The sequence below is a fragment of the Schistocerca nitens genome, chromosome 1 (genome assembly GCF_023898315.1).
Source record: "Schistocerca nitens isolate TAMUIC-IGC-003100 chromosome 1, iqSchNite1.1, whole genome shotgun sequence".
NCBI lineage: Eukaryota > Metazoa > Arthropoda > Insecta > Orthoptera > Acrididae > Schistocerca > Schistocerca nitens.
Genome location: NC_064614.1, coordinates 402,996,481 through 403,012,551, shown reverse-complemented (window position 1 = coordinate 403,012,551; position 16,071 = coordinate 402,996,481). Strand labels below are relative to the sequence as shown.

Below are 16,071 nucleotides of genomic sequence, written 5' to 3'. Positions count from 1 at the left end.
GTATGAGTTGATGATAGGAGCCAAGGACCGCAATGGAGGATGACTGGCAGCAATCAAAGTGAGGTTAGCAAGTGAAAGTATGTTGATGGCGTGCTTGTCTGGGAAAGCTGACATTGGCAAGATATTGATTAGAAAGCGAGTGCCTGATGACAGGTCAGTGGAGTAGAGGCATCGCACTGCTGAAATGAGTGGTGTGGCATCAGACAGCAGTAATACGCTTGAGCAGAGATGCACATGTGGAAAGTGTAGCCAAGAAAGTGGAGAGTGAAGTTGTGCTGAACTCTTTTGAGCACAGACCAGTAGAACAAGGCATGTGGTGGAGTGCGGTGGCCTGCAGTTCTGGTGAAAGTTCGTAATGGTGTACAAAGTCGAATCCAATCACAGCTTCATCTACATCGGCAAAGAAGAAAGTCCAAGGAAAGGTATGAACTGATGATAGGAGCCAAGGACCACAATAGCAGAATGAGTGGCAGTGATCAAAGCGAGATTAGCAAGTGAAAGTATGTTGCTGGCGTGCTTGGCTGGGTAAAGCTGACATCAGCAAGGTACTGATGAGAAAGCGAGTGCCTGATGACAGGTCAGTGGAGTAGAGGCGTCGCATCACTGAAGTGAGTGGTGTGGCATCAGGCAGTAGGTGCCGTGAAGGAGTGTGGTGGGATGTGGTGCCTAGATGTGCCCACCAGAATCGTTTGGGTAAGTGCAAGGTGTGCAGCAGTTGCGTGCAGCATCCCAGTAGGTAGCATGGTATCAGCACAGTGGGTAGGCTGGGAGGCAAGGTGGTGTGGAGAGGGAGGGTGCCACAGCTGGCTGCATTGGGGCTGGTAGCCACTTGTGCTGCTGCTCTGGCAAGGTTGGCAGCTGTCAGAAGGCCGCAGAAAGTACATCCAGTACACTGCTAGGTGGTAGCTCCTGACTGGTGGCTGAGGTGCCAAGGTGAGTGCACTGGCCTCTTCCAGCAGGTTGCAGAACTGAAGGTGCAGGTGTGCCAACTGATGGTGATGAAGAAGTTGTCTGTGACAGGCGGTGTCAGTGACGAATGACAGCATAAACTTGAGGAGCCATGTGTAAATAAACCTTGAGTGGCTCAGAAACGTGAGACAGCAGATGAAGTTGTAGATGTGAAGGCATTTGGACCATCCACAATTTCCAAAGCATGGCGTCAGATAATGCCTGATCATCAATTAATGCATGGAGGCAGTGCCAAAGTTGTGAAGGGGTGCGGTCATCGAGATGCTCATCATGAATAATGTGGTGGATAGTCTCCACCATGGGATCAGCAAGTCTCTTGATGAGTATTGCTTTCGCCATTGAATACTAGTGCGTGGTGGGCAGTGAGGGAAGCAGATCACTTATGGAGTCTGGATCCATTGTTCTGAAAACAATGCGGGCTGGCTCATGAAGTCCATTAATGATGAAGAAAAGAACAAAATAACTCACAACCACACGTCAATGATGTCGGGGTCACCACAGTGGGGTATCATGTAGTGCTGGTTGGTAATAACACTCTTTAAATATCGTAAATACATTTATTAGACATTGAGGCAAGAAGAACAAACATGGCAGTAACACAAGTTGTGCGCTTAGTGACATAGAACAAAAGCAGTCCAAAGAGGTCAGAGTCAAATATAGGGTGCTCTGCACCAGACATCACATGCTTACGGAAACTTACATGCAGTACATCAGGAACAAAACTAACTTAAGTGATTTACTATTCCACAAAAGTTAAATGAGCACTATTAACACAAGAAATACAGTGAAGCTCAATAAAGTAAGCAACTCAGATATATTGCATAACTAGGAAAAGAATCATGTCCACGTAAAATGACAAAGGAGTAATTCAGGTTTATTTAGTTTGTTGGTTATGTGTACCACTGATCAATCTCATGGTAATGTTATGATGTTGAAGGTGTCAAGTGCATAAGAAATGCACACATGAATCAAGTTTCTTTTTAAAAAATGAAAGAATAGAAAAGGAAAGCTTAAGATGTTTTTACCTATCCCTGTCCCTTAAATGGCTCAGAATGCATATATTATATCTATAGAATTATTTATTCTTATTCAAGAATTCATCCAAGATATAGAAGGGGTTGTCAAGGAGTTATAAGTGCAGTTTTTTTTTTTTTTTGAAACTATTGCTGCTGTCTGTCAGACATTTTATTTCATCTGGTAATTTATCGAATTGTTTTACAGCAGCCTATTTTACCTCTACCCTACAAAATAGATCAAATAGTGGATAGTGCATGTCTTTCTTTCTTCTCATATTATAATCACGAACATCACTGATGTTTTTAAATTGGTCCATGTTGTTGATAACAAACTTCATTGCTGATTAAATGCACTGTGAGACTGTTGTAAGAATTCCTAACCTTTTTAACAGATGCCAACAAGATGTGTGACTATGATCCCCACCCATTATTCTAACCACTTTCTTGTGAGCAGTGAATACTTTTTGCATAACTCTTGAGATACCCCCATATAATATTCCATATGACATCAGAGAGTGAAATTATGCAAAGTATGTTACTGTACTAATTTCTATATCCTCAGATTTGGCAATTGTTCTGTTTGGAAAAGTTGCTGAGTTTAGTCATTTTTAGAGATCCAAAATATGAGTTTTACAATTAAGATTCTCATCTATATATACATCCAAACACTTATATGGTCTACCCTGTCAACTGCCTTCTGTTGATGTGATATATTTATTGAAATAACTGTATTCCTTGCAGTAGAAAATTGGGTGCACTGGGTTTTTCCAAAGTTCAGAGCAAGCCTATATAGAAAAAAAGATGAGTAACTTTTCCAAAGACATTATTTTTATCATTTTCTATTGCATTTTCTTTTACTGATTAATAATGAAGGTTGTATGATCATGAAACAGTGCCAGTTTAACTTCTTGTTTCTGATAAGAAGGGAGATCATTCATATACAAGGTGAGTCACAAACTATTGACACCAAGAAATACTCTGAAAGTTTGATAGGAGCTGAAAAGTTCTTGGGACAAAAGTTGCATGGGACAATGTGAGCCATAATATGACATTGGTTTTTTGTTGCTAGGTGGGGTCATTTCAGAGATTTGAAAGTCAACCTTTTTTTTTTTTTTTTTTTTTTTTTGAATGGGATGCTGTAGTTTGGTACTTATTTTCTGGTAATGGCTATTGAGATGAATCCAATGTAGCGTAACAGTAAGGTCTTTGAAGGTCAATGAATGTCACAAAGGTGGCATAAACATCCATTTACAGAAGGTGTTCGAAGTGATGACCATTGATATCAATGCAGTGCTGCAATCTTCTTATCATGGATTGAGTGGTATTCCTCATCGCATCGGCACTTATCAAAGCACACACTCTGACAATACTCTCTCACATATCTTCAGATGTAGTTGGAATGTCTTTTCTAAAAATGTCTTTTATGAATCCCCACAAGAAAAAATGCAGAGGTGTCTAGTCTGGTGATTGAGCTGGCCACAACACATCTCCCCTGCATCCAATTCAATGATTTGGGAATTGTCTCTGAAACCCATTTCTATTCATCAGCAAAAAATGTGCTGGACACCCATCATGTTGATACCACATGCTGTTCCTTGATACTAAAGGTATTTCTTCCAATAATAGACCTAATGTTTCTTGCAGGAATGTGGTGTACTCCCTTCCATTAAGATTCACTTTAATGAAATAGGGGCCTATAATTCTGTCCTCCAGAATCCCACACCATACATTCACTGACCACAGTTTTTGGTGGGCAAGTTGCAGCAGCCAACATGGATTTTCAGTTGCATGTTATCCAAATTAACATTTCCATGGTTCGTGAATGAACCAATAACTAAAATCAAATTAATAAATGTGTCATCCCTCTGAATCTGAAGTTGAGCCCATCAGCAGAATCAATGCAATGCATCTAATACATACCAGTTAATTCTTGGTTGAGACTGGTATTGTAAGGATAATATTTGTGGTGATTCAGAACATGAACAACACTACCCTGGCTCATGCCAGATTCCCTTGCAATATGACACAAACTAACACAAGGACCACAAACCACAGTGGCATGAGTACAAATTTCCGTTTCCTCATTAGTAACTTTCCTTTGCCAGATATGTTTCTGATGCATTAAAGATCCAGTTGTTCTCAATTTATCATACACGTATTTCAATGTATGATGCATAGGGTGAGTATGTAGGGGATATCTTTCAGTGTACAAGTCTCTAGCTCTCATTGAATTTCGTTGGCATTCTCCATAAATAAGGCGCATATTAACTTGTTCCTCAAAGGAATACATTATCCACATTTGCTTGATTCAACAATACTAGTCTTACCATTCTTATTAGTGTTGTATTGCAAAACCATCGAATTGTGTTTACATGTCAGTGGCATGTTAGATGGATATACTGTATTCGGCAAATATTTACTATTTGCATGATATACAAGAGAGAATGGTCAGAGCATGTGCTTCAGTAAGTGCCAGTGTGATAAGGAATACCACTCAATCCATGATAAGAAGATTGCAGCACTGTCTTGTTAAGAATGGTCATCACTCCAAACAGGTCAAAGACCTTATTGTTACACATCATTAGATTTGTCTTGATGGCTGCTATCAGAAAATATGTTCCAAACTATAGCATCCCATTTAAAAAAACGAAATTGACCTTCATCACTCTGACACAACCCCACCTAGTAACGAAAACCCATTGTCATATTATGGTCACCGTTGTCCCATGCAACATTTGTCCCACAAACTTTTCAGCTACTATCATACTTTCAGTGTTACTTTAGGTGGCAATAGTTAGTGACTCACCCTGTACATCAAGAACAGGAGTGGACCCATGATTGAACCCTGTGGAACACCTAATGTAATTTCACCACTGTTAGATTAAGTGGGAAACTTCCTTATATCACTTAAACCATATAAAGAAACTTTTTGCTTCCTGTTCTGTAGATATGACTTAAACCACTCATATGCTGTTCCATTTATACCATAGAATTGTAATTTCTGTAACATAATATCATCATTCACACATTCAAATGCTTTGTAAGCTAAACACAACATGTCAGTGCACAATGAATGAGATGCCATTATCAAACAAATATCTTACTTTCTGTAGCCTCTCATTATCATCCTTCTGTTTCTGGTTTTCTTCTAAGAGAGCCTGATTTTGCTCATCTGATTTATCAGCAGACTTTAGTTTGTCCAACTCTTCTTTCAGTGAATCCAGTTCCTGTAAACAAAAGCTTCCTGTACTATCATTGAAATATTTTCACTCTGGATAGTCTTCCCACTATATGGTAAGAATGTATTATGTTATTAATGAGAAAAGAGAATGATTTATAATTTTTCTTATCTTTTCGGACATTGCTAACTATAAATTGCTCACCCCTCTTCATAGAGGCTAAGATCAATATTAAAATTATATTCTCTGATTCCAAAAGATTGTATAGGTGAAAATGTGTCATGGTAAAACTTCAAATATGTATTAACATGCACAACAGTATGATTAAGAACTCTGTTAACAGTACTGAAAAATTATCAGAAATGTGATGCACAATTGTTATGTGAACTATATAAAACACCTGAAGGCACACACAAATATTCTGAATAAGTTACTCAAATTTGAACAACTACTGGGAGACTGAAGGTGAGAAGGCAGATTTGAGTTTAACATCCCATCAACATTAAGATCATTAGAGATGGAGCACACACTCAGAGTGCTTTTAAGGATGGGGAAGGTAACTGACCATGCCCTTTCAAACAAACCATCCTGACATTTGCCTACACTGATCATGGTAAAATATGTGGGACATAAATCTGGATGGCAAGATACAGAGTTGAACAATTATACTCCTGAATGCAAGTCCAGCATGTTAACCGTGGTGTTTATATGCAGCTCTGTGCTTATTGTCATTGACTATTGTTATTAAAACAAGAACAGTTGAAAAAAATACTCTTGGGGACTCTTGATGCAACATTGTTTGAGACAAGAATCATTTTTATGATTCATGTTAAGAAAAGTCATGGTATTCAAGCCAACTTTCTTTTAACTGTAACATTATTTGTTTCTAACGTCTGACTGTACAAGTGACTTGCAGGAAGTTACATATTCATGTGGAAAGTGAGATATTTATTGTGTATGGAGGTCAAATACATCATTAGTTGATGAAAAGTAAAGTTTGTATGTCTACTTATTACATAAGTAGAAAGAGTCTAAGAATTCCTGAACCTAGCATTATTAAATGGAGAAGAAGTCAAGAAGGTTTCCAGCAGCTGGCTATTCAGTAAAGAAGAGTGGCTGCAAATTCCAAGTAAGTCACCTCATAAAGAAGTGGGAGGTGGTTTGGGGGAATAAGCCGATATAACCCAAATCCACACTCACACTTTAAGTCATCAGAACGTTAGAATATTGCCTTCGATTACTACCACAGGTCCCATGCAAGACTTCTCCTACCAGCCAGAACCCAGGCATGATGCACATATTGAGCATTGTTCACTTTGATGGTAGTATACCTGGACACAATCATCAACTTGATGTAACAAGAAATGTGATTCATCAGACCGGCAATTCATGGTCCAATCTTAACAGTTCCATGCTCACCGCTATTGAATTTATGATGTCATTAGATGAACATGGGAATATGTAGGGGTGTTCTGCTGCAGAACCCCATATTCAATAATATGCACTGAACAGTGTACTCTAAAACACTTGCACCTGTTCCAGCCCTGTACTCTGACATAAGATCTGTCACAGATCAGTGTCTATCCTGCTCAACAGAGTGGGTAACCTTCGACCTCCGTGGATGAAATGTGGATTACCAACATCTTCTGCTTGTGGTTTCATTGTACTTCCTCCACATTCCATAGATGCTCATGACAATAGCTGATGAGTAACCAACCATCTTAACAATTTCTGAGAACATCATCCCAGGGATTAGGCTATAACAAGATGCCCTTTATCAAAGTATCTTACTAAGTGGATTTCCTCATTTCCTGCCCATATCTTCAATAGAATGAGTCCCCATTCAGCTCACTCAACTGATATATTTTTCTTACCAAGTCACATGTCACATGGTATTCAGTCTTGCAGGTGGTAGTGATCATAATGTTTTGGGCCATCAGTATACTAAAAATGAAAACAAACACAAAAATTCTAAAGAGGTTTCCCAAATCTGTTAAACTGTTGAGTGATTGAGAGGGATCTACAGCTTGTAAGGGGACACCCTCCTCTAGCATTACTTTTCCTCAATAGAAGTAGTTGATACCAGAAGTATTTTCAACTTTTTAAACAGGTTAGTATTGTCTCAGATGTTTTTCTAAAAAAAATTCATATGATTTTGTACATGATGTATTATAATTAAAGCTAAAATCTGTAAAAAGAAATTACTTCATTTTCTTTGTCATGATCTACATTTAATAGCTCTGAATGTACAGTTAATTTTATTTATTTATTTATTTATTTTTTGAAGATATTTGAAATTACAAAATATTTGTCACACTTGAAATTTCTATTATTAATTACACATTTTAGTACTGTTTATTATGTTTATTTCTGGACTCATTCATAAAATAAAAATATAAATTAATAGAAATTCATTTGTCAAGAAAATTTGCAAACCCTTTGGAATATTGTTATTACTGCGGAGTGAAGTAGTTGTGAGTATGCCGCTGATGTGATTGGACATATTTTTATATTTTGGAATAAGAATGTAATTGTGGCTTTGTTAATGTGTAATTTAGAAAAATGTGAGAGAGTAAAATTTTTGTTAAAACAAAAAATAGAGTGCAGGTAATTCATCAGAATTCATCACATCAACTGGAACCAAGAGATCCCAAAATATGAGAATTTCAGCTTCAACAGTCAGCCCCTACACATGAAGAACTGGAGCCAACTACACAAAAAGAAGAAGTATGTATAAATTTTGGTTGGAAGCTGAACAGGGGAGAGTTAAAAATAAATTTCTGAATGGTCCTAATTGTAGGAATAGGGATGGTACTTTGAAAGACTTTTGTAAGAACCAACTTAAAAAATTAACATGCCTTGACAAACCATTTGATGAAACGACCTTAATTGATGCATTTAAAAGGATATACCAGATAGGTTGCAGTGGGATTTAGTAACATACCTGATGATAGCCTTGAACAGTTTTTACAATAAATTGACAGGCTCAATTGGGCAGCAGAAAGAAGTATGTGTCATAATAATCAGAATGATAGAAATCGCAGTGGGAATAATTACAGAATGGATGTGATTTCTAAACTTCTGTTGTATCTATGATTCAATTTAAATCTATGACACACTATGTTTCCAGGGTGATTATACAACTATGTAATTATGTTTTGTAATAGGTTTGTGGTTTATCACCTTACTAGTTCTTTTTTTTTTTTGCATTGCATTTAGCCCTGTTTATTAATGTTTCATATGTGAAAACTTTTTAATCCCATCTCACATAAATCCTATATAACAATATCATGAGAAGGAAAGTTGCCACTTACCATGTAGTGGAGGCACTGAGTTATGGATAGGCATAATGGTAACTTCCATCAGGATCAAAATGTTAAAAGAAGCAGAAATTCACAACAAAAAGATTCTCACAATTAAATCTTTCAGCCATTGGCCTTCATGACAACAGACACACTAATGCGCACACACACAAATGCAACTCAGACACATGACTACAGTCTCAGGCAACTGAAACCACACTACAAGCAGCAGCATCAATGCATGAAAGGAGTGGCGCCTGGGTGGGGGTAAGGAGGAGAGTGGGGAGAGGGGGGAAAGATACCACAGTGGGGCTGGTGGTGGGCACAGGAAAGGTGGGGGTGGGGGGGAGGGGGGCAATAATGGAAAAGGAGATAATTAAAAAGACTGGGTGTGGTGGTGGAATGACAGCTGTGTAGTACTGGAGTGGGAACAGGGAAGGCGCTGGATGTGTGAGGACAGTGACTAACAAAGGGTAAAGGTAAACAGCAGGAGGGTTAGGGGAACATAGGATGCATTGCAGGGAGAGTTCCCACCTGCACAATTCAGAAAAGCTGGTGTTGGTGGGAAGGATCCATATCACACAGGCTGTGAAGCAGTCATTGAAATGAAGGATATCATCTTTGGCAGAAGGTTTAGCAACAGGATGGTCCACTTGTTTTTTGGCCATAGTTTGTGGGTGGCCATTCATGCAGACAGACAGTTTGTTGGTTGTCATACCTACATAGGTTGCAGCAGAGTTGTTGCAGCTTAGCTTTTAGACCACATGGCTGGTTTCACAGGTAGCCCTGTCTTTGATGGGATAGGTGATGTTAGTGACCAGACTGGAGTAGGTGGTGGTGGGAGGATGTATGGGACAGATCTTGCATATAGGTCTATTACGAGGTTGTGAGCCATGAGGTAAGGGACTGAGAGCAGAGGTTGTGTAAGGATGGACAAGTATATTGTGAATGATCATGGGCCGGATATTTCTCATTTCAGGGCATAACAAGAGCTAATTGAAACCCTGGAAGGGAATTTAATTCAGTTGCTCCAGTCCTGGGTGGTACTGAGTTATGAGGAGTATGCTCCTCTGTGGCTGGACGGTGAGATTTAGGGAGATGTGGGAGACAGGAGAAACCTCCAAAACTCCCTCCCACCACCTCACAGATTCCAGATCCTAAAGAGACCTGCAACACCATCATGAGACTTTCCTCCAGAAGCCTTAGCCCCACAGAAATATCACTCCTTTCCAAAGGCTTTACCTTTTGCCCCACTCCCAAATTTAATCATGCAGACCTTCTCTCCTTCTCCCAGTCCTTACAGTGGAGACACTTCTTCACCACCAACTGTACCAATCAGACTTAATCAAAGACAAATATTGAACCTTGCCTAACTCAGTTCACTCCTCCATCCAACCATGATCCACCCCCACTGCCTCCAAATCACCTCCTATTAACTTTTGAGAATTTCTTAACCTCAAACCTTGCCTCACCATCCTTCCCCAAATCCCTCAACATGCAGACTAACTTTACATCCACAGAAAGAACCACAGTCCACTATCTAAAAACTGATTCTGATGACCTAATAATTTTACCTGCAGACAAAGGCTTCACCTCTGTTGTTTTGAACTGCAAGGATTACCTGGCAGAAGGATTCCGTCAGCTGTCAGATATTTCCACCTACAAACCTTGCAACAATGACCCCTTTCCAGTAATCGATCAGGATTTCCAGTCATTACTCAAATCCTATTTGTAGACTTAGAGAAAGCTTTTGACAATGTTGACTGGAAACCTCTCTTTTGAATTCTAAAGGTGGCAGGGGTAAAATACAGGGAGCGAAAGGCTATTTGCAATTTGTACAGAAACCAGATGGCAGTTATAATAGTCGAGGGGCATGAAAGGGAAGCAGTGGTTGGGAAGGGAGTGAGACAGGGTTGTAGCCTCTCCCCGATGCTATTCAATCTGTATATTGAGCAAGCAGTAAAGGAAACAAAAGAAAAATTCGGAGCAGGTATTAAAATTCATGGACAAGAAATAAAAACTTTGAGGTTGGCCGATGACATTGTAATTCTGTCAGAGACAGCAAAGGACTTGGAAGAGCAGTTGAACGGAATGGACAGTGTCTTGAAAGGAGGATATAAGATGAACATCAACAAAAGCAAAACGAGGATAATGGAATGTAGTCAAATTAAATCAGGTGATGCTGAGGGAATTAGATTAGGAAATGAGACACTTAAAGTAGTAAAGGAGTTTTGCTATTTGGGAAGCAAAATAACTGATGATGGTCAAAGCAGAGAGGATATAAAATGTAGACTGGCAATGGCAAGGAAAGCGTTTCTGAAGAAGAGAAATTTGTTAACATCGAGTATAGATTTAAGTGTCAGGCAGCTGTTTTTGAAAGTATTTGTTTGGAGTGTAGCCATGTATGCAAGTGAAACATGGACAATAAATAGTTTGGACAAGAAGAGAATAGAAGCTTTTGAAATGCAGTGCTACAGAAGAATGCTGAAGATTAGGTGGGTAGATCACATAACTAATGAGGAGGTATTGAATAGAATTGTGGAGAAGGGGAGTTTGTGGCACAACTTGACAAGAAGAAGGGCCCGGTTGGTAGGACATGTTCTGAGGCATCAAGGGATCAGAAATTATCATTGGAGGGCAGCGTGGAGGGTAAAAATCGTAGAGGGAGACCAAGAGATGAATACACTTAGCAGATCCGAAAGGATGTAGGTTGCAGTAAGTACTGGGAGATGAAGAAGCTTGCACAGGATAGAGTAGCATGGAGAGCTGCATCAAACCAGTCTCAGGATTGAAGTCCACAACAACAACAACAACTCAAATCCTTAGGCCTATCCCAGAACTTCTCCCCAGACTCCGTCTCTCTACTCACCCCTACTGCTCCCTGCACTCCTACCTTCTACATGGCTTCTGAAGTCTGTAAACCTGCCCATTGTGGCTCGTTACTGTGCCCCCACTGAAAGAATCTCTGCTCTTGTAGACCAACACCTACAACCTATTACCTGGAACTTACCCTCCTATATAAAAGATCCCAACCATTTCCTCCACCAACTTTCCACAGTTCCTGGACCTTTACCACATGATGCCCTGCTTGTAACTATTGATGCCACCTCCCTGTACACTAACATTCCTAATGCCGATGGCATTACCACTATTGAACACTACCATTCCCAATACCCGATGGATACCAAACCAACAACCTCCTTCCTTGTTGCCATGACCAACTATATCCTCACCCAAAATTACTACAAACATCCAAACAAACAAAACTGGGTTACTGCTATGGGCACCCGCATGGGTGGTTCAGATTCATTGACGACATCTTCACTATCTGGATTGAGGGTGAGGACACCCCGTCCACATTCTTCCAGTACCTCAACAACTTCTCCTCCATTTGTTTCACCTGGCCCTACTCAACCCAACAAGCTACCTTCCTAGATGTTGACCACCACCTCAGAGATCACTACATCAGTACCTCCATCCATAGCAAACCTACTAACCACCAGCAATACCTCCACTTCAAAAGTTGCCATCCGTTCCATACCAAGAAGTCCCTTCCAAACAGCCTGGCCACCCATTGTCATAGCATCTGCAGTGACAAGCAGTCCCTCTCAAAATATATCCAGGGTGTCACTGATGCATTCACTGACAATAATTATCCTCCAAACCTTCTACAAAAACAAATTTCCCATGCCTTATCTTTCCAGTCTCACACCACCTCCCTAAGTCCCACTATCCAGTCACAGAGGAGCATTCCCCTAGTAACTCAGTACCACACAGGACTGGAGCAACTGAATTACATTCTCTGCCAGGGTTTCAATTATCTCCCATCATGCCCCGAAATGAGAAATATCCTACCCACTCTCTTTCCTTCCTTCCCACCCATTCCACAGTAGTATTCTACTGTCCACCAAACCTAAACAATATACTTGTCCATCCTTACACAATCTCAGCTCCCAATCCCTTACCTCATGGCTCACAGCACCATAATAGAGATAGATGCAAGACCCGTCCCATACATCCTCCCACCACCACCTACTCCAGTCAGGTCACTAGCATCCCCTATCCCAACCAAGGCAGGGCTACCTGTGAAACCAGTCATGTGGTCTACAAGCTAAGCTGCAACCACTCTGCTGCATTCTATGTAGGTATGACAACCAACAAGATGTCTGCCTGCATGAATGGCCACTCACAAACTGTGGCCAAGAAACAAATGGACCACCCTGTTGCTAAACATGCTGCCAAAGATGATAGCTATCCTTCATTAGTTACTGTCCTCAGACACCCAGCCCCTTCCCTGCTCCCATTCTAGTACTACACAGCCGTCATTCCACCACCACACCCAGTCTTTTTATTTATCTCCTTTTCCGCTATTCCCCTCCCCCCCCCCCTCCACCCCCGCCCCACCTCTTCCATGCCCACCATCTAATCTGCAGCATTTCACTGTCCGCCACCTCCACCATACTATCCCTCCCCCACCCCACCCCAGCCTCCTCCTTACCCTCACCCAGTCGCCACTCCCATTATGTGCGGTTGGTGTTGCTTGCAGTGTGGTTTAAGTTGGCTGAGACTGAAGTCATGTGTGTGAGCTCCGTTTGCGTGAGTGTGTGTATTTGCTTATTTGTGTCTATTGTTGATGAAGGCCAGTGGCCAAAAGATTTAATTGTGAGAGTAATTTTGTTGTGTCTATCTGCAACTCAGCATCTCCACTATATGGTGAGTGGCAACTTTCCTTCTCATAATATTGTTACATTCCATCCTGGATTTTCCATTGTATGTAAATCTTTTACACTTGATTTTGGAATATTAGTAGGGAGAACTTATGCTGTGTGATGTGAGGAAGGTACTGAACAGCATATGTTGTTGTTGTTGTGGTCTTCAGTCCTGAGACTGGTTTGATGCAGCTCTCCATGCTACTCTATCCTGTGCAAGCTTCTTCATCTCCCAGTACCTACTGCAACCTACATCCTTCTGAATCTGCTTAGTGTATTCATCTCTTGGTCTCCCTCTACGATTTTTACCCTCCACGCTGCCCTCCAATGCTAAATTTGTGATCCCTTGATGCCTCAAAACATGTTCTACCAACCGATCCCTTCTTCTAGTCAAGTTTTGCCACAAACTTCTCTTCTCCCCAATCCTATTCAATACCTCCTCATTAGTTACGTGATCTACCCACCTTATCTTCAGCATTCTTCTGTAGCACCACATTTTGAAAGCTTCTATTCCTTTCTTGTCCATACTAGTTATCGTCCATGTTTCACTTCCATACATGGCTACACTCCATACAAATACTTTCAGAAACGACTTCCTGACACTTAAATCTATACTCGATGTTAACAAATTTCTCTTCTTCAGAAATGATTTCCTTGCCATTGCCAGTCTACATTTTATATCCTCTCTACTTCGACCATCATCAGTTATTTTACTTCCTAAATAGCAAAACTCCTTTACTACTTTAAGTGTCTCATTTCCTAATCTAATTCCCTCAGCATCACCTGATTTAATTTGACTACATTCCATTATCCTCGTTTTGCTTTTGTTGATGTTCATCTTATATCCTCCTTTCAAGACACTGTCCATTCCGTTCAACTGCTCTTCCAAGTCCTTTGCTGTCTCTGACAGAATTACAATGTCATCGGCCAACCTCAAAGTTTTTATTTCTTGTCCATGAATTTTAATACCTGCTCCGAATTTTTCTTTTGTTTCCTTTACTGCTTGCTCAATATACGGATTGAATAACATCGGGGAGAGGCTACAACCCTGTCTCACTCCTTTCCCAACCACTGCTTCCCTTTCATGCCCCTCAACTCTTATAACTGCCATCTGGTTTCTGTACAAATTGTAAATAGCCTTTCGCTCCCTGTATTTTACCCCTGCCACCTTTAGAAGGTGAAAGAGAGTATTCCAGTCAACATTGTCAAAAGCTTTCTCTAAGTCTACAAATGCTAGAAACGTAGGTTTGCCTTTTCTTAATCTTTCTTCTAAGATAAGTCGTAAGGTTAGTATTGCCTCACGTGTTCCAACATTTCTACGGAATCCAAACTGAACTGAACAGCATATATAGTACACAAAACAATGTTTCAGGATCTGATGTGAATACTAGACATGAGGTTACCTATCTGTTGGAGCGTGTGATGAGAAATCTAGGGAGGAAACTGAAAGATGTGAATGGATCCACTCCCCCCACTGCTGTATGTCTGTACCCTGCTGGTCAAGTTGGCTTACAAGAGATCATGGGTGCTGGTTAATGTGCTCAAGCATCTGTCACCTACATCAGTGTTGTGACTGAGATTTGTAAATTGTTACCCAAGAGATCATCCTTTATGAACAATGCATGGAACTATTTTCTTAGAAAAACAGTTACTGGCATGGACATTGTTAATCCACATAAACATATGTTTTTTTCAGGTAAGGTGATTGACTTCCCAATACATTACCTAACTTTAAATCAGTATGTATTTTTTGTATAAATTGTAAATGAATCTTCTAGGCTGCAACATATGTAGGTGTGGTAAGGAGGAGAGTGGGGGAGGGGGGGGGGGGGAGGGAAGGACACTGCAGTGGGTCTGGTGGAGGGCACAGGAATGGTTGGGGGGGGGGGGGGGAATAGTGTAAAAGGAGATAATTAAAAAGAATTTTGTATGCTGACTTTACTGTTTGGATCTTACTTTCATTCTTATAATTTAATTTTGTGCACTGTCTTCCATCATGGAGATAAGAACTTAGTAATTTTAGAGCTACTCCTCTTATGCCATAATTTTCTAACTTTGATAACAGTACTGCATGATTCACAGAATCAAATGCTTTAGGCAGATCTAGGAAAGACCCTTTAACTTTGTTTCCTTCATCCAACCTGTTCAGTACTTCATGGAAAAAAGGTGCTAATGCTGTTATTGTAGATCGTCCTTTTCGAAACCCATGTTATGTTTTATTTAATAGTTTGCATTTACAGAAGAAGGATTCCATTTGATCTAGAATTATTCTTTGAAGCAGCTTGCCAAGTGTTGAAGTCAAAGAGATTGGCCGGTAGTTATTTATGTCTGTGATAGCCCCCTTTTTATACACTGGTTGTATCTCAGTGATTTTTAAAAGCTCTGGAAAGGTCCCCTGGCCAATTGAACTTTTAATTACATGTGTTATTGGTTTTATTAATTCATTTTTGCATTCTTTTAGTAGTGTGGACAATATGTCATCCCAGCCACTAGATGATTTTGCTTTGAGTTTTGAGATTATATTCACGATTACAAACTCTATTACACTCCTTAGGAAAAACGAATTATTTATTTTAACTGTGTTTATTTTCTGGGCTGATTCATCCTTTTCTTCTCTGTATACCTTAGTAAAATGTTTAATGAAGGCCTCACATGCAGACTTTGTTTCATTCAACAGTATTCCATTTTCTTCTAATGCAGTGTTTCTGCAGCCTGGTTTTTCTCTATGTTCACATTCTTTATTTACAATATGCCAGGCTGTTTTGCTAATGTTACTAGTTTTTCTTATCTGTTCAGCATACTGAAGTGCTTTTAGTCTCTTCAGGGATTCCCTGTATGTCTTTCTGGTGCTTTTGTATTTTGTTAGGAAGTACTGCAATTTTGTTTCTCAGAACAG

General features: G+C 40.1%; 1 protein-coding gene across 1 annotated transcript in view; it reads right to left on the bottom strand.

Annotated features, from left to right (window-relative positions):
- LOC126250209 (M protein, serotype 5-like) overlaps window positions 1–16,071 on the bottom strand; it is a 296,377-nt gene that overhangs the window by 238,951 nt on the left and 41,355 nt on the right. The window contains exon 5 of the mRNA XM_049951543.1: window positions 5,090–5,212. Within this exon, the coding sequence (XP_049807500.1) occupies window positions 5,090–5,212 (123 nt within the window). The remainder of the gene's footprint in view (window positions 1–5,089; window positions 5,213–16,071) is intronic.